The 27,715-nt window shown below is 59.7% G+C and overlaps 2 protein-coding genes across 3 annotated transcripts in view; one reads left to right on the forward strand and one right to left on the reverse strand.

The window, feature by feature from the left end:
• The first annotated feature begins 1,132 nt into the window (after window positions 1-1,132).
• On the forward strand, window positions 1,133-9,439 carry Tle6 (TLE family member 6, subcortical maternal complex member). Of its 2 annotated transcripts, none has more exons than XM_042669898.1 (16): window positions 1,133-1,424; window positions 1,553-1,603; window positions 3,004-3,029; window positions 3,615-3,699; window positions 4,423-4,464; window positions 5,270-5,332; window positions 5,423-5,654; window positions 5,780-5,796; window positions 6,003-6,221; window positions 6,293-6,330; window positions 6,613-6,871; window positions 7,116-7,372; window positions 7,765-7,906; window positions 8,738-8,888; window positions 9,044-9,120; window positions 9,221-9,439. In XM_042669898.1, the coding sequence occupies exons 1-16, from the start codon at window positions 1,326-1,328 to the stop codon at window positions 9,323-9,325; spliced, it is 1,863 nt and encodes a 620-aa protein (XP_042525832.1). In that variant the 5' UTR covers window positions 1,133-1,325; the 3' UTR covers window positions 9,326-9,439. The 2 variants fall into 2 exon arrangements, with proteins under 2 accessions (XP_042525832.1, XP_042525833.1); XM_042669899.1 differs by having other exon boundaries at window positions 3,630-3,699.
• Window positions 9,440-10,756: 1,317 nt separating this feature from the next.
• The window catches only part of Tle2 (TLE family member 2, transcriptional corepressor), a 39,142-nt gene continuing 22,183 nt past the window's right edge, over window positions 10,757-27,715 (reverse strand). The window contains 17 exon segments of the mRNA XM_042669910.1: window positions 10,757-10,972; window positions 12,037-12,113; window positions 13,037-13,187; window positions 14,110-14,117; window positions 15,867-16,006; window positions 16,089-16,336; window positions 17,325-17,574; window positions 18,677-18,753; window positions 19,528-19,688; window positions 20,237-20,375; window positions 21,793-21,942; window positions 22,242-22,286; window positions 22,830-22,937; window positions 23,446-23,465; window positions 24,278-24,461; window positions 24,655-24,729; window positions 26,354-26,416. Of these exon segments, the coding sequence (XP_042525844.1) occupies window positions 10,865-10,972; window positions 12,037-12,113; window positions 13,037-13,187; window positions 14,110-14,117; window positions 15,867-16,006; window positions 16,089-16,336; window positions 17,325-17,574; window positions 18,677-18,753; window positions 19,528-19,688; window positions 20,237-20,375; window positions 21,793-21,942; window positions 22,242-22,286; window positions 22,830-22,937; window positions 23,446-23,465; window positions 24,278-24,461; window positions 24,655-24,729; window positions 26,354-26,416 (2,004 nt within the window). The 3' untranslated portion in view covers window positions 10,757-10,864.

Consider the following 27,715-nt stretch of genomic DNA (forward strand, 5'->3'; position numbering starts at 1 on the left):
TTCCTCCTGCTTCAGCCTCTAGAGTGCTGGGATTACAGGCATTCATCACAAGGCCCTGCTGGAACCAGAATATTTGCTTTTGCTCAGACCCTCAGATCTGTGTGCCAGGAGCTAGTTTCTCCATGATGGGATGGTCTAAATCTTGTGTGTGTGTGTGTGTGTGTGTGTGTGTGTGTTGGTCGTGGGGCCTGGACTCCGGGCCTGGGCGCTGTCCCTCAGCTCTTCACCTCTAGGCTGGCGCTCTACCGCTTGAGCCACAGCGCCACTTCCGGCTTTTTGGTAGTAATTGGAGATAACAGTCTCACTGTTGAGGCTGGGAAGGTGGCTCGGTGGCCTGGCACGCACGAAGCCCTGGGTTCCATTCCTCAGTACCCCATACACAGAAAAGGCTGGAAGCGGCGCGGCGGCTCAAGTGGAAGAGCGCGGGCCTAGCCAAGGCAGCTCAGGGACAGCGCCCGGCCCCAGCTCAAGCCCCAGGTCTGGCAAAAGGAGAACCGTCTCACTGAGTGTGCTGGCCTCGAACCCTGATCCTCTGATCTCGGCCAGGCCCGCGCCCTCTCCAGCAGGGCAACACACAGACTTCTCACCCGGCAAGGCCGCTGCACTCCTCCGTCCGGCCCGGCCTCCCCGCGGCCGGCAGCTCTGCGTCCCACCTTCCCGCCCTCGGCGGGACCCAAAGGGTTAAGGAAGAGCTCGGGACTCGTTGATGGACAGTCCCGGCAGAGCAGGCCAATCAGCGACGCGGAAACGTGATGCACGTGGGACGCCCGCCTCGTGATTGGCTGGCGCTGCCAGCGGCCGCTCCGGAGCGGGCCCGGGCCCACGTGCAGCTGCGGCTCCGTCATTGGTGGACCGCGGGGCCCAGGTGGTGGTGGTGGTGGTGGGCGGGGCCGGGACGCGGAAGGGGCGGGGCGGGGCGGGGCCAGACGGGTCAAATGGCCCCCCGCGTGGGGGCGGAGGCACCGCCTCCTGCCCTGAACTTGGCTGACCCCGGCGGCTTCCGCTCTGCGCGGCTCCCCGGCCCCGCCCGGGTGGGGGCGGTGCGTGGCGGGCGGGCCAGCTTCCTGGAGGGGCGCTGTGGGGGGTCCGGGCCTGGGGGGCCGGGGGGGCAGCCCTGGGGGAGGGACGGGAGTGATGGGTGGGCCAGGGTCTGTCTGTCTGTCTCTCTTCTCATAAATTCTACCTGGCAAACTCTTACTCATCCTACACAACCCTTGGCTTTTTTGCCCTCAGGAAGTTGTCTCAAATCTTAAGATTTCCCTTTTGGGGGGGCTCTCCGGCCTCACCCTCCCTGACTGTTCCCCCAGGGAGTATGTGGGTGTCCCATGGCAGAGGGGGGAGACCGGGGGGTGCATGGCTTGGGACATCCCTTGCCACCTCACCAACACCACCGACATGTGAGGCGGGCCCCCAGATACCCCCAGGTGCTGGCAGCCCGGCTCCAGGGTGGGGTTGGGGGACGGGGCTGCGGTTTGTGGGTCACTTCTGGACCTGCGGTCTCCTTGTTGTGTCTGGCATCTCTGACCAGAGTCCTGCGTGCATTTGCTTTCAGATGACCTCTGAGGACCAGCTCCCCAAGAGTTCTGCCATCATGGAGACTCCGGTGAGAAGGGCAGGTGGGAGAAGCTCCCAGGTGCCAGTCCACCTGTCTTGTCCACTTGGAAACAGGGGACCAGACGTGGGCAGCTGGAAGCAATGACCCATCCCTGGGTGAGGAAGGCCAGGGCCCCACCCAGCCCCCCAGCCCCAGCTGCTTTCTGAAAGTTAAGCTGGCCGGCAGTGGGGCAGGTGACTCCTCTTAAACGTCCTGAGTCAGTTATTTTTGGTCAATTGTGGGACCTGAACTCAGGGCCCAGGCACTGTCGCTGAACTCTTTTTTGCTCAAGAGTAGCCCTACAACCATTATGAGCCACCACGCCACTTCCGGCTTCTTTTGGTGGCTCATTGGAGATGAGAGTCTCACGGGGACTTTTCTGCCCTAACTGGCTTCAAACCATGATCCTCAGATCTCTGCCTCCTGAGTAGCTAGGATACAGCCAGCACCTGGCCATTCAGTTAATATTTTAACTTCCTGACACCCCCACCCCCACCGGCAGGGCTGGAAGGACCAGATGGTAAATATCTGAGGTTTTTTTCCGACAATCTGCAAAATAGAACAATCCTGCTCCCTGATCCAGAAATCCCTTCCAAGGCCCCTGCATAAATATGGTCGAACTCCTACTTATGAACGTACTGAGAAAGTTTAATTTGCGGGACTTGGGCATGTAGCACAGTGGTAGAGCGTGTACCTAACCTGTGTGAGGCCCTGAGTTCCCACCCCAGGAACTTCCCCGCCCCCCCCCCCCCAAAAAAAAGGAAAAGGAAAGGCGGATGGATGAGCTCTGTGGCTCAAGCCTATGAGCCCAGCTACTGAGGAGGCCAAGATCAGAGGATCATAACCCAAAACCAGTCCAGGCAGGAAAGTCCAGGAGACTTGTATTTCCAGTAACCCCAAAAGCCAGAGGTGGAGCTGTGGTTCAGGTGGTAGAGCGCCAGCCTTGAGCAAAAACGCTGAGACCTAGCACCCAGGCCTTGCATTCAAGTTCTAGAACCAGCACACACACAAACACAAGGAAAAGCAAAGTTTAATTTATAAACAAGCTGTGTAAGACAAGCAACCATAACAAGAGGTAAAATAGAACAAGTAGAAGAATGAGGGGCTGGGAAGGTGGCTCAGTGGTAGAGCGCTTGCCTTGCATGCACGAAGCCCTGGGTTCGATTCCTTGCACCACATAAACAAAAAAAGCCGGAAGTGGCGCTGTGGCTCAAGTGGTAGAGCGCTCGCCTTGAGCTGAAGAGCTGAGGGACAGCACCCAGGCCCAGAGTTCAAGCCCCAGGAATGGCAAAAACAAAAACAAAAAACAGTGACCACATTCAGGGTACCGTGGGGGGTTGGGGTGCTGCTCCCCCCTTCCCCCTTTCCCTCCCCCCTGGTTTCAGCCTCCTCCCTTCCCCCTCACCCAGGTCCAGCTCAAGTCCGGCTTCCACGGGTAAGGATGCCCACAGGTGAAGGCGTGTCTGGGCCTGAATTGGCTCCATCAACTCCCCTGGGACTCTGAACCCCTTCCCCCCCAAAAAACAACCAAGCCCAGTCCCCAAGGCAAAGCAACCAGTCACCCGCACCTTAATTAACATCGATGGAAAGGTTGCTTTCCCCTTCCACGTGCATCTGATGCCTCTCATGTGAGGGGAGCACTTCATGAGGTTGGGGTGTGGCTGGGGGGAAGGACATGGGCCTCACGTGACCCCAGGTCCAGAGGTCACCCCCACTTACAGAACCTTAGGTAGTGTGGCAGTGCCCGCCTGCGTGTCTGTCCCTGAGCAAGGCTGGCGCTCTACCACTTGAGCCACAGCTCCACCTCTGGCTTTGTGGGGGTGGTTTTATTCCCCAGGCTGGCTTCCAGTTGCCATCCTCAGATCTCAGCCTCCTGAGTAGCTGGGATGACAGGCGTGAGCCACCAGTGCTGTCTTTGGAGTTGGGGCCAGGCTGGGCTGCAGAAGGAGGCCTGCACAAAAACAAAGGACTTGCGGCCTCCTGGTGGAGCGGCTCAGGGCTGGGCTTCTGGGTCTCCAAGCCTTTCTTCCCTCAGGTTCCCGGAGCATCTTCTAGATCTCCTCCCGGAGCACCTCATGAAGCAGCTGGGGATTCTCAACCTCCTGGTGAGCAGCGTCCTGGGGCAGTGCTGCCGCCGGTCCTTCCCCTCCGCCCATTGGCTTCTTCATACGAGTCTGCTGGTGGGGTTTATTGGTTGGTCCTGGGGCTTGAGCTGGGGACCTCGCTCTATCCCTGAGCTCCTTTTGCTCAAGGTGAGCGCTCTATCACTTGAGCCACAGCACCACTTCTGGTTTTCTGGTGGTTCATTGGAGATAAGAGTCTCACCGTCTCTCCTGCCCGGGCTGGCTTTGAACCAAGATCCTCAGATCTCAGCCTCCTGAGTAGATAGGATGACAGGCGTGAGCCGCCGGTGCCTGACATGAATTGTTTTTAACTTGATTTAATGTCAGTGGTCATGTTTGTGGCCACCTGAGAGATCCGGGCACAGGCAAGGGACAAGGATCTGCCAACAGCCGGGGTCTCTGGCATGCGATCCCACAGGAAGTGACTTTCCCGGGGGAGGTGCTCCCGAGGAATGGTTAAGGTCCTGCGGAGATTGACGGGTGGTGGAGCCTGTGCAAATGTGTGAGGTAGAACCCAGCGTCCCTGAATGGAGCCAATGTCTGGAGGCCACTGTGTTGGGAGATCTGGGAGGAGGAGGAGGAGAGAACAGAGGTGACCTAAATTGGCATGAGTGTGAGTGTGGTGGACATGTCCTATTTGAGAGGACCAGAGAGGGAAAGCAGCTTTTTCAGGGTCACTCAGCATGAGCTGTGCCTTGGTTTCAGCTCAAGGAAGTCCAGCACAATATCCAAGAACATCACAATCAGGTAAGTGGGGGGCAGGAGGTGGGGAGGGAAAGTAGGGGTACAGGGGGCTGACCTTCCTCCTCTTGGGAACACAAAGCATGGGGATCCAGGAGGGGCTGGAGTCCATCCCTCAGGACTGGGGCATCCTGGGGCTGTGACCTTGGGGCAGGTGGGGGCCATGCAGGGCTGTCGGCAGAGGAAGGAGGGGCCTGGCTGGGGGCCCTCCCGTGAGACCCCTGGCTCCCCACAAGAGGTGCCTGGCTTGTGTGTTTTGTTGTCAGTCGTGGGGCTTGAACTCTGGGCCTGGGCGCTGTCCCTCAGCTCTTCAGCTCAAGGCGAGCGCTCTACCACTTGAGCCACAGCGCCACTTCCGGTTTTCTGGTGGTTCCTTGGAGAGAAGAGTCTTATGACCTTTCCTGCCCGGGCTGGCTTTGAACGGTGATCCTCAGATCTCAGCCTCCTGAGTAGCTAGGGTGACAGGCGTGAGCCACCGGCGCCCGGCTCCACCAGACTCTTAAAAGCTCCAATTAACCACCAGAAAGCTGGAAGTGGGCTGTGACTCTAATGGTACAGCACCATCCTTGAGCAAAAGAAATGACAGTGCCCAGGGCCTGAGTTCAAGCCCCAGGACTGGTCTTGTTTCCTGTCCCCCCCCCCCCCCCCCCCCCACCCCCCCCCGCCCCCTGCCAGATCATTGGCCTCCAGTTTAGTTGGGATGGTAGGTGTGAACCCCAACAACCCAGCTGCTGGTGGAGGTGGGGCGGCTTCCAGACTGTCACTCATCCAGGCTGCCCCCCCCTCCCCCCCCCCCCCCCGCCCCCCCCAGGTAAACAGTTTCTTGCAGCAGATGGAGAAGTGTAATTCACTCCTGAAGAAGCAGACCACAGAGGTGAGTCTCGGGGTCCTGCTGGCTGTGGGGGGGTCACTCAGGGAAGGGGGTCCCCCACATGGACCTCACACATCCCTCCTGTACTTCCAGCTGGACCTGGGCTGGGCTGCAAAAGAGCTAGCGAGCCCCAAACTCCCCCAGTGTGCCACAGCCAGGAGCCCACAGGATCCCCCAGACGCGGACCCCAAGTCTTCCGGCCGGCTGCCCCAGGCCCTGCGGGGGGACGAGCGGCCCCCGCCCCGTGGCGCCAAACCCCAGTTCTGGCACGACGCGCTCACGCAGGAGCTGTGGCGTCTTTTCCTCCGGGCCTCTCACTCGGAGGGTATCCCATGGGGAGAGGGGACGGGAGGGGGAGGAGGGCTGGCTTAGGCAGTGTTGGGGTGCAGGGGAGGGCAGCTCACAAACCCCTGCTTTTTTTCTCCATGCTCTCCTTGGCCGTGGCCACAGTGACCGCACAGGTTGGGGTGAGTGGCGGCGGGCCTGGGGGGGCTGGGGTGACCCAGTGTGGGCTGAGGGGCCTCTTCCTGCCTGGTCCCTGGGGTGCTCAGCACCTGCAGCTTGCCCCCCCATTGACCCGGGGGGATCTCAGGCAGGCTGCATGGGGTTAACCCGTCCCCAGGCTCAGAGGGGCCCTAGGGGTCCCCTGACTGCTCCACGGCCCTGGGCACAGGGGAACAAGGTGCTGGAACCCAGTGACCTGGGTGAATGGGAAAAGGAACCGGAAGAGGAAGAGGAGGAGGTGGAGGTGGAAGAGGAAGAGGAGACGATGACCCTGGGGAAGAGAGTCCGCTTCCAAACTGGACAGTTCTATAGTCACCAGCCGGTTTCCATGGTGACCAAGTCTATCCTGCGTCCCCCAAAAGACAGCCCCCAGCCCCCTGAGTCCCAGGTGAGCACTCACCGCGAGGGCTGGGCTGGGGAGAGCATGACCCCGGCCTCTGAGCGCTTTTCACCCCACAGGAGCTGCCTGATGCCACGGGTCCATTTCTGAAGCCCCTGTGAGTATCCCGCAGCTTGCCGCCCCGGAGAGAAGGTGATTTGGGGGGAGGAGGGGTAGCTGACTCTCCTGTTGTCCATAAGGGGAAGGAAGTAGGACCAGAAGTGTTGGTTTGACTTCCTGGAAGAAGGGGCATCATGGTTAGGGCCTTGAAGGACGAGTAGGAGTTTGCTCTCCCAAGGCGAAGCGTGGGCGTGGAGCAAGACTTGAGAGCCCCCGGGGTTTGGAAGGACTGGACCCCGTGGTCGGCAGGGGGGTGATCTCCGAACTCTCCCCTCCCGAGAACCTGGGACCCCGAGGACTTCGAAGACACGTGGGACAGGACGGCGGCAGAGCCCGGGCGCTCCAAGCGGTTCGCGGTCCCGCACCGCGTGGAGAAGGTGCGGGTGCTAAACCACGGGGAGCCGGTGCTGTCGGCGGCTGTGAGCAGCTTCTCGCGCCACGCCTTCACCTGCAGCAAGGGCGGCGTCAAGGTGTGGAGCCTGGCTGGCCAGGTGGCGGAGGACAGGTTCCCGGAGAGCCACCTGCGGCCCGGGCCACAGGTGAGGGGCGGGGCCGGCCTCGCGGGGGCGGGGCCGGGGCGGGGCCACGGACTCGCGGGGGCGGGGCCGACCTCGCCGGGGCGGGGCCGGGGCCCGGGGGCGGGGCCAGGCATAAGTAGTGGTTGAGCAGGGCTAGTACTAGGGGTGGGGCTGGTTGCAGAGGGCGTGGCCGGCGGCGGGCGGAGTTGGGCGTGGCCAGCCCTCGGGGGCGGGGCTCAGCCGGCCCGCGGCCCCGCCCACCCAGGTGTCCCCGGCCCGCGGCTACCTGCGCACCTGCCTGCTGGCCTCGGACAACACCACGCTGCTGGCGGGCGGCCGCCACCTGGCCGGCGTGAAGCTGTGGGACCTGTCGGCGTCCTCGCTGTTCGTGAAGAACGAGCTGCCCTGCCCCGCCCTCTCCTGCCAGTCCCTGGCCGCCAAGGTGGAGGAAAACTTGGTCCTGGCCGGCTTCAGTGAAGGGATCGTCCGGGTGTGGGACCTGCGGGTTCACAGCGTGATCAGGTGCGGGGCAGGGTCCCTCCTCCCGCCCCTCCTCCCGCCCCTCCTCCCGCCCCGCCCCTCCCCCTTTTTTTTGGTGGTACTGGGATTTGAACTCCCAGGAGTGCTGTTTTGTTTTGTGGCACATGCTCGCATAGATGTTTCTGGAAGATGCCAGCATGACTTGGTGGTGAGGGATTTCTGTGGGCCCACTTGGCAGTGTGGGTAGACTGAGGCTCAGGATCGCAGGGAGGATGGAGTCGAGGGCATGGGGGCAGCTCGGCCTCCAAAGTCCCCTTTCTGGGCCCTTCCGTTATGTGGCTGACCCTCTTGCGAGGCAGTGAGCCAGCGAGCAGTGGTGTCTGGGGCATGTGCTTGGCGTCTTGTCACCCCACTCCCCGCGGCCGCCCCTCCAGGGACATCTCCTGCCCCCCCAATGGAGCCCGAAGCCTGGCTGTGAAGAGCCACAAGGTGTGGGCAGGGGGCCTGGACGCGTGTCTGCGCTGCTGGGACCTGCGGATGTCTAAGGAGTTAAGGAAATTCCCATTCAACTCTCAGGTGCGTGATGGAGACGGACTGGGCTCGGGGTGGCCGCGTCCTCCCAAGTCATCCCAAAGGACAGGGACATGAGCCAAGCCATGGCAGCCTGTCCTGCCAAAGCTGGGCAGAGAAGGAGGAAAGCCAGTTTTACAACTTCCTGGTGTGCACAGCACAACCCTCTTAAAAGAAAGGAGTCCAGTGCTAGTGGCTCACGACTGTAAATCCAGCCACTCGGGAAGCTGAGAGCTAAGGATTGCAATTTGAAGCCAACCTGGGCAAGAAATTCCATGAGACTTTTTGTTTTTGTTGGTCATGGGGCTTGAACTCTGGGCCTGGGCGCTGTCCCTCAGCTCTTCAGCTCAAGGCGAGCACTCTACCACTTGAACCACAGCATCGCTTTTGGTTTTCTGGTGGTTCATTGGAGATAAGAGTCTTACAGGGACTTTCCTGCCTGGGCAGGCTTTGAACCCAGATCCTCAGATCTCAGCCTCCTGAGTAGCTAGGGTGACAAGTATGAGCCACCAGCACCCGGCTCAATGAGACTCTTATCTCCAGGTAACCAGCAAAAAGCTGGAAATGGAGCTGTGGCTCAAGTGGTAGAGTGCAAGCATTCAGTGACAAGGCTCAGGGACAGCTCCCAAGACCCGAGTTCAAGCCTCAGTACCGGCACGGAAGCTTCAGGTGCTCCCGCTGTAAACCCGGGAGCCGCAAACCTTGTGTGTGTGTTCCACAGACCATGGCAACCGGAAGTGCCCAGGCAGACAGCAGGCCTTGGGGCTGGACCCCGCGCCCCTGTCCCCCTCTGCCCCTCTCAGGGTCTGATCACATTCCTCCCCCCTCGCCCCCCAGATCATGAGCCTGTGCCAGAGCCCCCAGGACGACCGGCTGATTCTGGGCCTGGCCAACGGCCAGCACTGGCTGCAGCCCTCTGCCGAGACCCCAGCATGCATGGTGGGGAGTAAGGGGGAACTCATTCTCGGGGTGACATTCTCCCCGTATGGTAAGTGACCAGGCAGAATTTCCCCCGAGGATTCCCCCTCATCTCCCCCCAAGGCAGCCCAGACCCTGCCCAGCCCTGCCAGGCTGCCCCAGGGCCTTTGCTGGTGTGGGCGGAGGGGGGGCGGGGCTGCTGCTGTGACCCACGCTTGGTTCCAGGGCAGTGGTGGGCCAGCGTCGGCATGGACGACATGGTGACCATCCACGCCATGCCCACGGGAGCCAAGGTCTTCCAGGTACCACGGTGGCTGCGGGAGGGGACATGAGTGACCGTGGGGGACCTGTGTTCCCTGGGGTGTCCCCCACGCGTCTCATGGGACGGCCGCACCCTCCCAGGTCCCCGAGACTTCCGGCATCAACTGCTGCGCCGTGTCCTCCAGCAACCGTCTGGTGGTCACCGGCTCCCAGCAGCACGCCACGGTGTACCAGGTCACCTACTGAGCGCCCGGGCCCCGCCCCGGCACCCACCCAGCTCCAGCTGGGCTTCCCTGCTCTCCGGAGGATGTGGGGGAGGGGAAGGAGGAGTGTTTGGGGGGGGGGTCCCACAGTCTCTGATCTTTGTCACTGGTAATAAAGCATGTGAAAAGGCCATGTGGGTATCTGTCCCCCCTCTGAGGGGGCGAGGGGAAGGTGGGGTGCGGCTCTGAGGGGGGCTGTACAGCTGCGGTGCGGCACAGGTTTCCTGTGCTTTCCAGCCAAATTTAGGCCTGGGGTTCCTGGGGCCTGAGTGGGGGGGCAGATCCTGTGAAAATAGGGGTGTCGTGCAGGGAGGAAACCACCCAGCCCTGCAGCCATAGGAGCTTACAGCGGGCTGAGCCCCTGCCCCGCCTGCAGAATGACCACTGCCTCCCCCCGCGCAGACCTTGATCTCCCTGAACCAATGAATGAATGAATGGAATGAATGATTCCTATCAGCGTGGCCCGTGGCCCTTGGGTTGGGGACAGTGACATTTGACTGTGGGCCGGGCCCGGGGAGCCACCGGGGTAGAGCAGGCCGGGAAGACACCCCAGTTCCCGACACTTGGACCCTCTCCAGGTGTGGCCCTGGGCTCCTGTGTGGATGTGGTTTAGGTGATCCCCCAAAAGAGTCATGATGGGGGCGAGGATTGGCGGCGGTGATAAAGGGAGGTGGGGTCTACGGTCATACCACCCTGAACGTGCCCGATCTCGTCTGATCTCGGAAGCTAAGCAGGGTCGGCCTGGTTAGTACATGGAAGGGAGATAAAGGCGGGGGGGGGGGGGGGGGGGGGGGGAGTCATTGGAGGCGTGTCCTCCTGCAGGGGCTCGTGGGACCTCAGCCCCTGGCTCTTTACCCTCTGGCCAGGAGAGTGGGTTCTGGCTGTGTCACCTCCAGATCTGAGGTCATGAGACCAGCCAGCACAGACGGGAACCTCAAATCCCCAGGTCCACATACACTTTTGCCCTTTGTAAGTTTATCACCAGCCCCAGGGTGCAGGAAGTGGGGACAGAGGCATCTGGGGGGCGGGGGGGGGGGGCCTTTACCAAGATGGACAGACCTTGTCTCACGCAGAAACTTTGGGTGTTTTTGTGGGGCTTGCTCTCAGGGCCTGGCGCGGTCCCTGAGCTCTTCCGCTCAAGGCCAGCGCACTACCACTTTGAGCCACAGCGCCACTTCTGGTCTTCTGGTGGTTCATTGAAGAGAACAGTCTCAGGGCCTTTCTTGTCCGGGCTGGCCTTGAACCGCGATCCTCAGATCTCAGCCTCCTGGGTGGCTAGGATGACAGGCGTGAGCCCCTGGGGCCCAGCCCTGCAGAAGTTCTGGCAGGACTAGGATGTAGCTGGGTCCTCTGGCAGTGACGAAGGAGGGAAACCACACAGCCCATTCCCCACCCCGAGACAGAGAGGCAGGTGTGAGAAGAACATTTATTCCCCTGAGCCACGCCCCACCTCCGCAGGGACGCAGGGAGGCCCCACCCCGGTCACCCCAGGGAGCCGGACTGGGCGCAGGGGAAGGTGGTCTCAGTACACCACCTCATACACGGTGGCTTTCTTGTCCCCGGAGCCCGTCACGATGTATTTGTTGTTTTTGGAGATGTCACAGCTCAGGACGGAGGATGACTCCTTGGACTGCCAGCCGGGAGGGGGTGGGGTGGGGAGAAGACACAGGAAGAGGGGAGGTGAGGAGAGGACCATCGCCATGGTGCGCTGGAAACGCCACACACTCCTGGGACGTCTTGATTTACAGCAGCGCCACTTACAGTGGTTTGACCAAAAGACAGTGTGAGGCCGGGCGCTGGGGGCTCACGCCTGTCATCCCGGCTACACAGGAGGCTGAGATCTGAGGATCACGGCTCACAGCCAGCCTGGGCAGGAAAGTCCATGAGACACCTCCAACCAGTTCACAAAAGGAGCCAGAAGTACAAATGCTTTCCTTGTCTACTAGAACACTAGAGGAGGCCCGCAGCACTTTAGGGTAAAACAGGTTGCGAGAAATGATTTTCCTCAGGTAATGTGTGTGCTGTGTGTAAGACAGGGTAAGTACGTTTAGTATGTATCAAACAATGGCGTGTGCATGTGTGCGTGTGTGTGTGTATGTGTACACATGCATGCACTGGTACTATGGCTTGAACTCAGGGTTTCATGATCCAACTTGGCTTTTCTGCTCAAGGCTGGTGCTCTACCACTGGAGCTCTACCTCCATTTCCAGCTTTTTGGTTATCCATTGAAAATAACAGCTGCACAGTTTCATTGCCTGGACTGGCCTCTAACGGTGACCCTCAGATCTCAGCCTCCTGATGAGCTAGAATTACAGGCTCAGGCTCTCTGTGCTTGACGGGTCCAACAGGTTTACCAGAACCCACCGTCCAAAAGGTCTCTGGAAAAGCATGAAAATCCGCTCACAGGAGACCTGCCCTCAGACATCCAGAGCAGCAGGATGCACAGTAGCTAACAAGTGGACATGGACACGAACAGGTAGACACCCAGCACGCTCCACTCACACTGGAGTATTACTCAGCCATGAAAAGCAAGCTTTGACCAAACTACACGGAGGCCATCATGCCCAGAGCGAGAAGCAGACGCGGTGAGAGGAAATGCCTAGAAGAGGTGGATCCAGAGGGAGGAAGTGGGACTCTCGGAGGGGGTTCAAACACGGGCGGGTGCTCTCTTGCCCCGTCCCCCTTCAGATGTACCTGAAAGATGCTGGCTCCGTAGGGTGTCCTCCAGGCGTTCAGCAGGTTGTCCTTGCCCGTGCTCACGAACCAGCGCCCTGTTTGGGGAGGGCCGAGAACAGAGGCGTGAGATACAGGGTGGCCTGCGGCCCGGGCCTGGGGCTCAGTGTCTTCCTTTGTGTGCACATGGTCTAGTGAACATCCTAGGGGACCGCTGGCTGAGCCACGGGCAGGCTGCCCAACTCAGTTACTACAAGCCTCAATTTTCTTTTTTTTTTTTGTTCATTTTTTATGTTTTGGGTCAGTCCTGGGGCTTCAAGTTGTAGCCTGGGCACTGTCCGAGTTTTTGTTTGTTTTTGCTTCAAGCTAGCACTCTACCACTTGAGCCACAGCTCCATTTCTGGGTTTTTGTTTTGTCTTCCTCAGTTAATTGGAGAGGAAGAGTCTCACACACCTTTCGTTGGCTGAACTGGCTTCAAGCCATGATCCTCAGATCTCAGCCTCCTGGGTAGCTGGGATTTACAGGCATGAGCCACTGGTGCCCAACTTCATTAAGTATTGGCTTTTTAGTGTAATCCAGGTAATATCTGAAATGTTAGCTGGTCTATTTTATTATTTTTTTCGGCCATGGGGCTTGAACTCAGAGCCTGGACACTGTCCCTGAGCTTTTCTGCTCCAAGCTGGCACTCTACCACATTGAACCACAGCTCCAGTTCTGGTTTTCTGGTGGTTTATTGGAGATAACTGGACTTTCCTGCCCAGGCTGGCTTCATACCATGATCCTCAGATCTCAGCCTCCTGAGTAGCTGGGATTACAGGTGTGAGCCACCAGTGCCCAGCAGATTATATGCTTTTGATATACTTATGCTCACAAACCACCTGATAGTCACCAAACTTCACTTTTTTTGGGGGGGGGGGAGGGGAGAAGGTGGGGAGGAGGAAGACAGCCCCGCCTGGCCCAGAAACAACCGGGAATGACGGAGGAGGTGTAGGGAGCCCCAGGGCAGCGCAGGCACCGTACCACAGGAGGCGAATTTGAGCGAGAGCACGCAGCTGTCGTGCAGGTGTAGCTGGTACTTCTCGGGCTTACGCACGTGCAGCACCTCCACGTTGCTGCTCTCCATGCCCACAGCCAGCCAGTCCTGGTTGGGACAGTGGCCGAGGGAGAAGATCTAAAGGGAAGAGAGGGCAGTGGTGAATCCAGACTCTCTTTGGGGGGAGCTGGAGGGGAGATCCTCAGGAACAACACATCAGTAGCATCCCCCATTCTTCCCCGCAGGCCCCCGCGGAGTCAGGAGACAGGCAGCTGGCCCAGGCCGGGTGCACAGCGGGCCCAGTGCGTGTCGAGTCATTAATATTAATCAGAATTACACAGAACCCCGGGGCCGCACATCCATTTTCTACTGTGAGTGCACAGGGCTGTGGATGGGGGTGGGGGGACAAGGGGGGAAGCAGGGAGGGAGGAGAGGAAGTGGGGGGGAGGGCCATGGTCGCCCCCCCCTCCCCCTTGAGCAGATGGTAGAGGCTGAGGAAGCCTGGGCTCAAGGTCACTGTGCACGCTCAAGGTCACGGGGAGACCATGAAAGAGGTCTGGGAGCCAGAACTTCGGAGACCCAGCTTGGAGCCTTGCCAGAGCTCCGGGTTTGTTTGGATTGGAAAGCACAAAGTGTTCTCCTCGTCGTTCTGCGCTGTGCCCTCGCACTAGGCACCCTGAGGACTGACGCTCTGCCCCGTGCCAACCTCGCCAAGTCTCACTGACAGACAAGGCTCCAGTGGAAGCCAAGAATGTACTGCAGAGCCGGGCACCGGTGGCTCACGCCTGAAATCCCAGCTACTCAGAAGGCTGAGATCTGAGGATCATGGTGGGAAAGTCTGTGAGATGCCACCAAACCACTGAAAAAACCTGGAAGTGGCGCTGTGCCTCAAGTAGTAGATCATTGGCCTTGAGCAAAAGCTCAGGGACAGCATCCAGGCCCTGAGTTCAAGCCCCAGGATGGGCCCACACACCAAATAAATAAATACATTTATAGTTGAGAAGTGTGAAGGGCTTTATGCATCTTCCTGCCTGGTAATGGTGCCCATAATCCCAGCTACTCAGGAAGCTGAGAGCTGGAGGACTAGATATTTGAAGCCAGCTTGAACAGAAAAGTCCATGAGATTCCATCTCCAATAACCAACAAGCAGGAAGGAGGCATGGTTCAAGGGGTATAGCACCAGTCCAGCCAAACAAGCTGAGCAAGGGTGAAGCTCTGAACTACTTAAGAACCGAAGTGTATAAGCTGGGAATGTGGCTCAGTGGTAGAGTGCTTGCCTAGCATGCATGAAGTCCTGGGTTCGATTCCTCAGTACCACATACACAGAAAAAATCAAAAGTGATACTGTGGCTCACGTGGTAGAGTGCTAGCCTTGAGCAAAAGAAGCTCAGGGACTGTGCCCAGCCCCTGAGTTTAAGCGCCAGGACTGGTAAGAAAAAAGAAAAAGAAAAAAACAACTAAACTAAAGCGTGCACCACTAGGAAATGTTCCCACACAAAGTGGGACCCATAGCCGGGCGCTGGTGGCTCATGACTGTAATCCTAGCTACACAGGGGCTGAGATCTGAGGATCTTCAGTTCAAAGCCTGCCCGGGCAGGAAAGTCCTTGAAACTCTTATCTCCAATAAACTGCTAGAAAACCGGAAGTGGCGCTGTGGCTCAAGTGGTAGAGCGCTAGCCTTGAGCTGAAGAGCGCAGGGACAGTGCCCAGGCCCAGAGTTCAAGCCCCACGACTGACAAAAAAAGTGGGACCAGCCAGTGGAACTTGCAAACCAGTTAACTTGAGGAACAAGGGATGGACGGGTATGTCCACCTGCACCCCTATTTCCCTATCAAAGAAATCTTGAAGCCAAAGTAAGAGCAGAGAGATGACACAGAGTCTGGTTGGCCCTCAGGTTTTCAGGAGGAAGGGCAAACCACAGATAGGCCTTTAAGGATGAGTAGGAGGGCTGGGAAGGTGGCTCAGTGGTAGAGCGCTTGCCTTGCATGCCTGAGGCCCTGGGTTCAATTCCTCAGCACCACATAAGCAAAAAGAAAAGCCGGAAGTGGCGCTGTGGCTCAAGTGGTAGTGTGCTAGCCTGAGCTGAAGAGCTGAGGGACAGCGCCCAGACCCAGAGTTCAAGCCCCACGACCGGAACCAAAAAAAAAAAAGAAAAAAGATGAGTAGGAGTTTTGTCAATTGGAAAAAAGAAAGGAGGACACACAGGAAGTGCCTTTGTCTGAAGATCACTAGGAGCAGAAATCTCAAGGTACCCTGGGGCAACTGTGTGTGTGTGTGTGTGTGTGTGTGTGTGTGTGTGTGTGTGTGTGTGTGTGTGTGTGTGTGTGTGTGTGTGTGTGTGAGAGACAGACAGACAAGCAGGCAGGCAGGCAGACAGACAGACCAACTATAGAAACCCTGAACAGCAGGCAGGTCCAAGAGGTGACAAACCCAATGTATAAAACCTGAAGATCTAGCCTTGGCCTTCCTTTGGCATCGTCGCTGGACTCCTGCATCTGGGGGGCACCCCCTGCCCCTGCCCCTGCCCTCGGCCCCTGCCCCCTGGCTCCCGGCCCCTGCCCCCTACCCCTGCCCCCCCAGCCCCTGCCTCCTGCCCCCCCCCACCCCTGCCCCCTGGCTCCTGGCCCCTGCCCCTGTACCCCTGCCCCCCGCCCCTACCCCCCCACCCCCCGCGCCCCTGCCCCCTGCCCCCCGCCCCCCTGCCCCCTGCCCCCCTGCCCCTCGCCCCTGCCCTTTCCCCCGCCCCCTCCACCCCCCCCGCCCTCCCCCCCCCCCCCCCCCCCCCCCCCGCCCCTGCCCCGCGGCCCCACCTGGGACTGAAGTTGTGCTGCTGGAGCTGGCGGCCCTCCCGCAGGTCCCAGCAGCGCACGGTGCTGTCCAGGCCTCCCGTCCACAGCCGGGTGCCGTAGTCAGAGATGTCGATGCAGCTGGCCCCGTCGGTGTGGCCCTGGAACTGCCTGGGGAAGGGAGAAGGGGAGAAGGGGCCCGGTGTCCACCCCCGGGGTCCCCGTCCGCCCTGGGCCGGGCCACGCCACCCACCTGACCATGGTCTGGTTCTGCAGGTCCCACACCACGATGTTGCCGTCGCTGCAGCAGGAGAAGCAGACCTTGGCGTCGGGGCTGACGGCCAGGGCGTAGCAGGCCGGGGCCGAGGAGGTCAGCTCGGCCTTGATGCGCGGCGTGGGCGCCGCCAGGTCCCAGATGGACAAGGTGCTGGCCTCTCCGCCCACGATCAGGCTGCGGCCGTCGGGCAGCAGCTTGCAGGAGCGAATGTAGTTGTCCCGGTTCTGCAGCCGGCAGCCGGCCGAGGACAGAAGCAAGGGCAGGGCTGGGCCGGCCCCCGGGGCCGGGAGGCCGCCTGCGGGGTGCCATCCACCCAGCCTCGATCCAGCACCGCCCCAGGGCTTGGCCCTGCAAACCCCACCCCGTGGGCCTGCAAACCCCACCCCGTGGGCCGCAAACCCCACCCCGTGGGCCTGCAAACCCCACCCATCGGCCTGCAAACCCCACCCCGTGGGCCTGCAAACCCCACCCATCGGCCCACAAACCCCACCCGTGGGCCTGCAAACCCCACCCATCGGCCCACAAACCCCACCCGTGGGCCCTGCAAACCCCACCCATCGGCCTGCAAACCCCACCCATCGGCCTGCAAACCCCACCCATCGGCCGCAAACCCCACCCGTGGGCCCGCAAACCCCACCCATCGGCCTGCAAACCCCACCCATCGGCCTGCAAACCCCACCCATCGGCCTGCAAACCCCACCCATCGGCCTGCAAGTCCAGCCCCGCGGATGCTCGGATGCCTCATCCCCAGGGGGCCCTGGAAACTGTTGCCCCCGCCCTATGACCTGCAACACCCTCATGTCATTGGCCCATCAGCCTTCAACCCCACCCACTGGCCTGCAAGTCCCGCCCCATGGGCATATAGTCCCGCCCCACCGACCTTCAAGCCCTGCCCATTAGCCTGCAAGTCTGTCCATCCGTTCACAAGCCCCACCCATCAGCCTGAAAGTCCCGCCCCCCTCGGCCTACAACCTGCAAATCCCGCCTTGGTTGACTACCGCTTCTACCCGTTTTGCGGTGACCCCACCCACTTTGGGCTGAAAGACCATTAGGCCCCACCCCCGAGAGGGCTACAGGCACCAATTGGCTTACACGGAAGCCTCGCCTATATTAGCATCCTAAGCCCCGCCCCTGCCACCTTGTAACTCTTTCCTGACTGGCTCCAGGCCTGGCGTGCGCCCCGCCCCTCCCGGGACTAAGCCCCGCCCTCACCAGGCAGTCCAGCTGGGCCACGGGCGTCTTGGTGCCGGGCTGGCCCACGTCCCACACCTTCACGCAGCCCTTGCCGCCCGTGTACACGTGCTGCGTGGAGCCGCTGATGGTGACGGCGCAGACCACCTCGCCGTGCGCCAGCGTGTGCAGCTGGCGCGCGTGCCGCGGGATGCCCGTGCCCACCAGCGCGTCCGAGGGGAAGGGCACCGGCTGCATCTGGCCGTCGGCGGACACGTGGAAGGAGTAGGCCCTGCAAAGTGGGGGGCCTGACCCGGGAGGCCGCGGCGCGCGCCCCCCGCCCTCCTCCCGCCCGAGGGCGCCTCTGATCACCGGCGAGCGAGCCCCGGGGCCGGGCGCCGGGCCGGGCACCGCCGGCGACGGCAGCCCCGTGGCCACTTAAATAGCCCAACTGTTTTCTGTCTCTTTTGGTGCCAGCGCTAGGACTAGGACTGGGCGCTGTCCTTAGCTGTCTCATTCAGGGCTGGCGCGCTACCACTCCGAGCCACAGCTCCACCTCTGCCTTTTTGTGCTTCGTGGGAGATAAGAATGTCACCCGACTTTTCTGCCTGGGATGGCTTCGAACCGTCGTCTTCAGATCTCAGCCTCCTGAGCCAGCTAGGATTTTGTGAGCCATTAGCATCCCGTACCTAACCCGACCGTGAATAGCTAAAAGGTCAGCTGAGCTACTGGGGCCGCACTGTGAGTGCTCAGAAACCACACACGCTTGCAGGCAACCTGAGAGGACCATGCTGAGTCTAGAATATTCTCAGGCGCCAGGTGCAGGTGGCTCACACCCTGTAATCCTACTTACTCAGCAAGCTGAGATCTGAGGATGGTGGTTGGAGCCAGCTAGTACAGGAAAATCCACGAAACTCTTATCTCCAATGAAGCACCAGAAGTGGCGCTGTGGCTCAAGTGGTAGAGCACCAGCCTTGAGCAGAAGAGCTCAGGGACAGCGCCTAGGCCCTGAGTTCAGGCCCCACGACCACCACCAACAACAAATACTCAGACTGCAGAAAGTTGTAGTGATATTTGCCACTAGGTTGTTTTCTAGGGTCATCTCCCCACCTCGCGCCAGGAGCCCCTCAGTCCTGACAGCCACCTGATATGGCCAGCTGTCTCCTAGGGGCAGTATCTACCCCCCCACTACACACACATGCTCCCCATAAAACTACTAGCCTGCATTTGCTGTTTTCCCCCTGAAACTCATCAGAGAACCCCCATTACCCCATAGAAGGGACTTTCAGGAAGGGTCAGGAACTAGGAAACCCCCAAGTCCACCCACACCAATCCCTCAGGAGGGTGGGAGGACAGCTGGGTCCCAGTGTGGGGAGACCCTCCCTAGTACTCACGGCTTTCCACCAGGGATGCTGGGCAGAGAGGAGGAGATGGACGACCCCCGGAGATGTGGGTGCGACTCAAATACCATCTGCCGAAAAGGACAAAAAAAGTTCTCTCCCAGCCACCTGGGTGCTGTTCCCTCCCGCCTCCTCCCAGGCTCACTGGTCCTAACCCCCCCCCCCACACACACACATTTATCGGAAGACCGGATCTGTGTCAGGAAGCAGAGACAGGAGCAGAGGTTTGCACTGCAGGGAGCCCCGAGGATCTAACAGCGAGTCTAGAGTTCCAGACTTGCTACAGACCAGGGGTTTGCAAAGCCCCCAGAACAAATCCAGCCTCCCACTCCTGCTTTTTGGAAATAACTTCCCAGGGACTAGGCCTTTTGCTTTTTGTTGTTGTTGGTGGTGGTGGTCATGGGGCTTGAACTCTGGGCCTGGGCGCTGTCCCTCAGCTCTTCAGCTCAAGGCGAGCGCTCTACCACTTGAGCCACAGCACCACTTCCGGTTTTCTGGTGGTTTATTGGAGATAAGAGTCTCACAGGGACTTTCCTGCCCAGGCTGGCTTTGAACCACGATCCTCAGATCTCAGCCTCCTGAGAAGCTAGGATGACAGGGGTGAGCCACCAGCGCCCAGACTGGCCTGACACTTGAGATCCTCCTGCCTCAGCCTCCCCAGTGCTGGGATTACAGGCATGCAACACCACACCCGACCCCGCTGGGGGGTGGGGGGTGCTGAGACCATCAGATTGTCTTCCCTCCCTGCATTGTGAAGCAAACTTCCCCATTCCCCCTCCTCCTGGTTTACTTCCCCAAACACACCCCTAGCCTCCTGCTGGGGCCCCCTCACCCTGAACACTCACCATGGGAGACCGTCCATAGACCACCGAGCTGCTGACTTGGGGGGACAGGTGGAGGCTGACATAGGAGCTGGGCATGGAGAGGTCCCCATTGAGGGTGCTGTGGGAGCCCAGGCTGAAGGACGTGGTAAAGGGGCTGGACAGAGTCAGGGGGCTCCGCAGGGCTGAGCAACAGGGGACAAGACAGGGCTCAGACCTTCTGTACCCAGATCCCGCTGCCCACAGTTTCTATGCTGCGGCTCTACCTCAGCACACCCAGGGACAACTCCAGAGCTCCACACATTCCATTCCTGTGACTGACATGCCTTTCCTTGCCTTCAATTGGTGAACTCCTACACATCCTTCAAAACCCACACCCTAGTGTTGAGTCTCTCCTCCTCTAGCCCTGATCCTATGGGGGGGGGGCGCAGATAATGAGGTCTAGTCATTTCCTCCACCACTTGGTAGAGGACATGTCCTGAAGCCAACTTGTTTCAGGGGTCACAGAGCCCTGCCCCCACACCCCCTCACTCAGATTTGCAGGGAGGAAAGTGAAGCTCAGAGAGGTTGGGTCACCAGCCCAAGGTGGCATAGCTAGCCAATGGCCAAGTATGACTGTTTCTTTTCTGGGTACTAGGTAGAGGGAGTCACTCCATCTATCTGGGCCTCAAGTTTCTCCACCATTTTCTGCAAGCCGGAAGGAAGAGGGTCCCTGGGATGGACGGGGGCTCACTGATGCTGTCCGTGGACGGCGCAGGCTTGGCGGCCAGCTGGCAGAGGTGGCTGGCCGAGCTGGGCCCGGGCGTGGAAGCGTCCTGGGGTGGGGAGGAGTCAGAGGACTTGCAGGCGGAGGTCCCCGTGGGAAGGTCACTCTGCGGAGGAGAGAGTCCAGGGCTGACCGCCAGGCTGAACCCTGGCACCGGGGGTGGGGGGGGTGCGGGAGCCAGGGCCAGGCTGAACCCCAGCATGGGGGTGGGGGGGGTCCAGGGCTGACCGCCAGGCTGAACCCTGGCACCGGGGGTGGGGGGGTGCGGGGGCCAGGGCCAGGCTGAACCCCAGCATGGGGGGCGCCCAGCAGCCCAGGGAGCTGCTCAGAAACCAGATAGTTTCCTGAAAAACCAGCCAAGGCACAGAAAGTCCTTGGTGAGAGTCTTATCTCTAACCAGCAAGATGCTGGACTGGAGGCGTGGCTCAAGTGGTAGCGTTCCAACCTCGAGGGGGAACAAAGCTAAGCGATAACACTTAGGCCCTGAGTCCAATTCCCCCCACTTCCCACGTTTTTCTCTGGGTGCCACCACCTTTGCAGAGTCATATGCCCAAAAGGGGCTGGAAGGCACCCCCAGGAGGGTCGGGGAGACCTCTGCGTGCTTCGGAACAAAGCTGCCCTGCGCACCTCCACCCAGCATATCCCCAGAGGGGAGGAAGAAAAGCTTTTAAGAGAAGGCACTAGATGGGCGCCGGTGGCTCACGCCTGTCATCCTAGCTACTCAGGAGGCTGACATCTGAGGATCGCGGTTCAAAGCCAGCCTGGGCGGGAAAGTCCGTGAAACTCTTATCTCCAGTGAACCACTAGAAAACCGGAAGTGTGGCTCAAAGTGGAAGAGCGCTCGCCTTGAACAAAAGAAGCCAGGGACAGCGCCCAGGCCTTGAGTTCAAGCCCCAGGATGGGCAACAAAATAAATAAACAAAGCCCTCTAAAATTTAAAACAACAACAACAACAAAAACCCCACTAGAGTCTGAGCTCTAACCTCTGGCGGTTACCATGGCAACGGAGCTGGGGAGGAAGGGAGGGAGGGAGGGAGGGAGAAGAGGAGCCTGGAAACTGATGGTCTCCGCTGGTAAGTGCCAGGCAGGGGCGGGGCAGTGGGGGGGGGGGGGGCGGGAGAGAGGTCCCCAGTGCAGCTGCATTGTGGGTACTTTTTACATGATCAGGGTCTCTGGGGTCCAGCCCCGCTTTCCCTTCCGTCCCCGGGGTTTTCGCTCTCTTTCCTTCCCTGTGTTTATTTCTTATTTATTTCAAGAGTTCTTCGGTCTCCATGTAGGGCAGCCAGCCAGCCTCCTCTGTATTTTCTAAGCTTTGTGACAAAGTTACCTTTTTAATATTTACTGACTTTCCACAGAGGAAAAAAACCAAGGGGCCGAAGAATCAGGAGGACAGAAAAAAGTACACTGCTCCAGCCAAGCTGAATTCTCATTGTCCTGTGTCCGTTTCCAGCCGCCCCCCTTCCCATCCTGCAGGATGGTTTGTAAAATGAGTTTCAAGGCTCCCCCCCCACACCCTTCCTTACCAGGCCAATCTCTTTGCCTCTAGGGAGCGGTGAGCCAAGGCTAGAGGCCAGGGAGGCTGGACTGTCCACCAGGTCCCGCCGTGCGGGGACACAGATGGGCGCCTTCCCACATGGGGTGGTGGCCGGGCTGGGGGGCTCTGAGGGCTGGTCCTGGGTTCGAGGAGGGGGGTGGTTGGAAGGAATCGGTCTGTGTGTTTTCCCACGTCACCCTCCAGCCGAGCACCCTGGATGGCCTTGGGGACCTGGAATAAACCTCCCAGTGGCTCAGATCCGGGCTTGAAAAGTCTGACGACAGCTGTGTAAGGGTAAGGCCTCAGTTTCCCCTCCCGTGCCCTAAGAGAAATCAGCCTGGCGACCCCCACTTTTCCTGGCCCCCACGCTAGGGGGTCTGGGCTCCCCTCCCCAGCCCCACCCGCATGCCCTGTGCTGGGAGCGGTGCGCGCGCCTACCTCGTCCACCACCAGGTTGTAGTCGCTTTTGTCCTCATCGCTTTCCTGGGAGAAACATGGGGCGGGGAGCCGCTGCGGTGCCGCCCTGCCTCCCGCCTCTGCACACCCCTTCCCAGCCCCAGGGTACCCCTCTGTTTTGGGAGAGGGGTGGGAGACAGAGACCGGAGTCCTGAGTAAAAGCCCCAGGACGAGGGAGGAAGGAAGGAAGGAAGGGAGGGAGGGAGGGAAGGAAGGAAGGAAGGAAGGAAGGAAGGAAGGAAGGAAGGAAGGAAGGAAGGAAGGAAGGAAGGAAGGAAGGAAGGAAGGAAGGAGGGAGAGATGGAGGCAGGAGGGAGGCAGGGAGGGAGGGAGAGATGGAGGGAGGGAGGGAGGGAGGCAGGGAGGGAGGGAGGAGGGAGGAGGGAGGTCCAATGGTTGCACAGTGGAGGGGCTCCTGGGGGGATCAGAGCCGTTACAGACTCCAGCCTGCAAGCAGAGTCTCTTCTGATTGGCCAGTGCTGCGCGAGCCAGGGGACAGAGGCAAGGTTCTCGAGGGTCCGGGCAGCCCCGAGCTACGGAAGGCTCGGGCCGGGCCTGGCCCTGACTCACATAAGGTCCAGACAGCTCCTTGTCCTCGGGCCTCTGCTTGCCAGGGCCCCCGGGGCCGCCGGGTCGCTCCTCTTCCACCAGGCTCTCAGGGGGCGAGGGGGACGCGCTCTGCAGGGAGACAGGACAGGTGCGGGTGAAAGGTCAGCGCCCCGGCTCCCAAACCGTACTCCAGACCAGGCCGGCTCTGACTGCGATCCTCAGAGCTCAGCCCTGAGTCACTAGCATGACAGGTGGAATTCTTCCCCCCACAACCGCCCCCGGAGTCCTGGGGCTTGAACTCATGGCTGGGCACTGTCCCTGAGCTGCTTTTGCTCAAGGCTAGCGCTCTGTCACTTGAGCCACAGCACCACTTCTGGCTTTTTCTCTTTATGTGGTGCTGAGGAATGGAACCCATGGCCTCATGCATGCAAGGCAAGCGCTCTACCACTGAGCCACCTTCCCAGCCGAGACTGAGTAAAGCAAACTCCAACGCCTTGGGCATCTCGCTCACCAAAAGCCTCCTGGACTCCCAGTGTGAAAGTCAGAACTGCAGTCTCTCTAGACCCCAGGGCTCTCCCCGCACTGTACCCCCAGACTCAGGACAAGCAGCAGCTTTGGCTGCTAGGCCTCAACTTACCCTGCTTGCAGCTCTCTCCACTGGAGGATGGTAGGAGGCAGAGAAACAGACGAGAGAGAGAGAGAGAAAGAGAGAGAATATGAAGGCTTCATGCTCCATAAATGTGGAGTACAAAGTACAACCCAGTTCATAAAACCTCCTTCCCAGCTGAGAATCTCTCTTATCCAAGTCCAGACACCCCCAGTGGCTCACGCCTGTCATCCCAGCCACTCGGGAGGCTGAGATCTGAGGATCACAGTTCGAAGCCAGCCCAGAGAAGGAAAAATGCATGACTCCTATCTCCAATGAACCACCAAAAAAATAAACCAGAAGTGGAGCTGTGGCTTAAGTGGTTAGAATGCCAGCATTGAGCAGAAAAAAAAGTTCATCATCAGTGCTTGGACCTTGAGTTCAAGCCCCTGGACAGGCACCAAAAATAAATAGATACATAAATAAATAAATAAGCAAACAAACAAGGGGGTGGGCTAGGAAGGTGGCTCAGTGGTAGAGCGCTTGCCTTGCATGCCTGAGGCCCTGGGTTCAATTCCTCAGCACCACATAAGCCATAAAAGCCGGAAGTGGCACTGTGGCTCAAGTGGTAGAGCGCTAGCCTTGAGCTGAAGAGCTGAGGGACGGTGCCAGGCCCTGAGTTCAAGTCCCACGACCAACAAAACAAACAAAGAATCTCCTATATCCATCCCTGCAAGTAGTGCACTGAATCCATTCATGCCCAGAGAAGGCTAGCAATCTCCCTAAGGACACACAGCACTAGGGATTAAGTACAGCCCCCACACAGCCACTGCCAGTGTCCCCCAGCCCTCTACCAAAGCCCCCCCCGGGTCACCCCACTCACCCCCAGATCCCTCGGCCTCCACCCCTGCGCGGTCCTCTTTGGCAGCGGCTGCTAGCTGGGCCTGTGCAGCCAGCGCTCCCGACAGAGCGAGCAGCCCAGTGGCGCTGCCCCCCACCAGCCCGGCCGGCCGCGGGGTGAGGGGCACCGGCGGGGCATGATGGGATAAGGGCTGGAACTGCTGCTGCTAGAGGGGAGAAAGGATGGGCCAGGGCGAGCAGGCCAGGCACCCACCGGCACCCCAGGCTGGCACACGGATTGCTCAGCATCAGCGTGAGCGGAGGGTCTGCGCCATGGAGGGGTCTGCAGGGTCGCCAGAGCCCAGGCTGCTGGACCGCCCACCACGCCGTTTAGCGCTTGTGGGGTGCCAGGACACTCACCCCAATGAGGCTGTTCAGCTCGCCCACGGTCACCTGCTTGGCCCTCTCCACCGCCTGCAACACCTGCTGCTGGTGCTGGAACACAGAGCCCACACTAGAGGGCGCCCCCCGCCCCCCCCTTCCCTACCCTGTGCTCTGCTCCGTCCATATCTTTGTGAAGTTTTTTTCTTTGCTAGTCCTGGGGCTCGATCTCTGGACCCTCAGCACAAGCCAACAGCGCCCAGCCTGCCCAGGTCTTCACTCTAACCCCTGCTCCATTCCCCCCACCCCTCTTTTTGTCAGTCGTGGGGCTTGAACTCTGGGCCTGGGCGCTGTCCCTCAGCTCTTCAGCTCAAGGCGAGCGCTCTACCACCTCAACCACAGCGCCACTTCCGGTTTTCTAGTTGGTTTATTGGAGATAAGAGTCTCAAGGACTTTGCTGCCTGGGCTGGCTTTGAACCTCAGTCCTCAAATCTCAGGCTCCTGAGTAGCTAGGATGGCAGGCGTGAGCCACTGGCACCTGGCCCGTCTCCCTTTCTTTCTGTGCCAGTATTCAGGCTTGAATTCAAGGCATGGGCGCCACTGTCCCTGAGCTATTTTTTTTTTTTTTTTTGCTCAAGGGGACACTCTATCACTTGAGCCACAGCTCTACTTCTGGCTTTTTGCTGGTTCACTGGAGATAATTCTCCTGGATTTTCCTGCCCTGGGCTGACTCTGAATCCCAGCCTCTTGAATAGCTAGGATTACAGGAGTGGCCGGGTACCTTCTCCATCCTCTCTCCCTCTCCTTCCCTCCTCTTCCACTTCCCTCACCCCCCCCCCCCACACAACTTCTCCCTTGGTTGGTACTTGTGTTGTAATACAGAGCTTCCTACATGCTAGGCAAGCACTCACTGGATCCATGGACTATGAATTTAAAAATAGGCTGGGGCCGGGTGCCAATAGCTCACACCTGTCATCCTAACTACTCAGGAGGCTGAGATCTGAGGATCGTGCTTTGAAGCCAGCCAGGGAAGAAAAGTCCCTGTGAGACTCTTATCTCCAATAAACCACACACACACACACACACACACACACACACACACACACACACACACACACAGAGAGCTAGAAATGACGCTGTGGCTCAGGTGACAGGCCACTAGCCTTGAGCACAAAGTGCTCAGGGAGAGGCACTGAGTTCAAGCCCCAGGATCTGCGAAAACAAGATAGGCTGGGCCCAGTCGCTGGGGTCTCGCGCCTGCCTGGGTAAGCCTGGCTACTCAGGAGGCGAAGCTCAGGCCGCGCACTCTGCCTCTGTGGCTCTGAGTGGCTGTGTCTGTGGCTCCCAGGAGTGAGGGTGGAGTCCACAGGCCTAGCACCTGAGACCCGCACCCCACTGCTGCCTGCAGAAGACGCTCACAGGAGCTCTACCCCTGCGGCCATGTCCCTTTACCTCTCCATCCCTGGCCCGAGTGCCCGCCTTCAGCTGCCCCAACACGCCCCGCCCCCTCCATTCACACCACGCCCACTGTGCCCACGCCCCGCCCACGCCCCTTACACCACGCCCACTATACCCATGCCTCCTGTTTACTCCCCGCCCCCTCCGCGCATGCCCCGCCCCTCCGCTTCACCACGCCCACCGTGTCCACGCCCCGCCCCCTCCACTTGTGCCACGCCCACCGTGTCCACGCCCCGCCCCTCTTCCCAAGGACCGCCCTGGCCTTCCCGGCGCCACTCACCTCCTGGGTGAGGAAGGGAATAATCTGAGCGCAGATTCCACTGAGCCGCTTCACAATCTCAGCCTGGCGGGGAAGCAAGGAGATGAGTCAGGGGCTGGAGAGAGCAGAAGACCCTCCATCCACCCGTACCCCCAAATGGTAAGAAGCATCTGCAAGAGGAGAAAGATGACAGGGGTGACATCGATCAAAATGGATTTTATGGTTTGTCGGTCCTGGGGCTTGAACTCGGGACCTGGGCGCTGAGCCTCTTGGTGCTCAAGGCGAGCGCGCTACCACTTGAGCCACAGCGCACCACTTCTGGGTGTCTGGGGGTTCAAGGGAGAGTCTCACGGACTTCCCTGCCCAGGCTGGCTTTGAACTGCGATCCTCAGCTCTCAGCCTCCGGCGTCGCTGGGATGCCAGGCGGGAGCCTCCGGTGCCTGGCTCGCTGTATTCATTATAAACTTATTTGTTGAAGGCCTGCGTACAACTTAAAGGTTTGACAGATAGATTACTTAAAAGAAGCATCTGCAAATCTAAGGGGTGAGGAAACGGAGGCAGGGAGTGAGGCTGCCCAGGGCAAGGCCGGGAGCCAGGAGTGAGGCCGCAGGCCGCAGCTGCAGAGCCACCCGCGCAGAGGCACCGGGCCGTCCAAACAATGAGGGCTCTGTGCGGGGCACCCCACACAGGCCGAGCAAAACCACTCACTGTGAAGGGCCCGTGCTCGGCCCCGCCCAGGACAGGTGCGCTCGGTGCATGTGGTGCATGTGCAGGGTCTGCATGTCGACCCAGCAGAGTGCAGCATGCAGCCAGGCTCCCAGGGCTGGGGCCCTGGCCCGTGCCCTCCGCCCCGCAAGCGGGTCTGTTGCCCGCATCCATGATACCAAACCATGCTCCACACCAAACACCCTCCCAGTAAGCTGGGTGCCACTGGCTCATGTCTGTCATACTCAGTATTCAGAGCTAGCTATTGAGATCTGAGGATCAGGGTTCAAAGCCAGCCCGGGCTGGAAAGTCCTTGAGACTCTTACCTCAAGTATCAAAAAGGAAGGAAGTGGAGTTGTGGCTCAGTGGTAGAGTGCAAGCCTTGAACATAAAAGCATCCTGAGTTCAAACTCCAGGACAGGAAGGAAGGAAGGAAGGAAGGAAGGAAGGGGAAGGAAGGAAGGAAGGAAGGGGAAGGAAGGAAGGAAGGAAGGGGAAGGAAGGAAGGAAGAAAAGAAGGAAGGAAGGGAGGGAAGAAAGGAAGGAAACAGGAGAGGAAGAAGGAGGGGGAAGGGAGGGAGGGTCTGGGAATGTGGCTTCGTGGTGGAGCGCTTGCCTAGCATGGAGGAAGCACTGGGTTTGATTCCTTAATACCATACACACAGAAAAAGCAGGAAG

Source organism: Dipodomys spectabilis, unplaced genomic scaffold (genome assembly GCF_019054845.1).
Source record: "Dipodomys spectabilis isolate Male_0828 unplaced genomic scaffold, ASM1905484v1 ptg000511l, whole genome shotgun sequence".
Lineage (NCBI taxonomy): Eukaryota > Metazoa > Chordata > Mammalia > Rodentia > Heteromyidae > Dipodomys > Dipodomys spectabilis.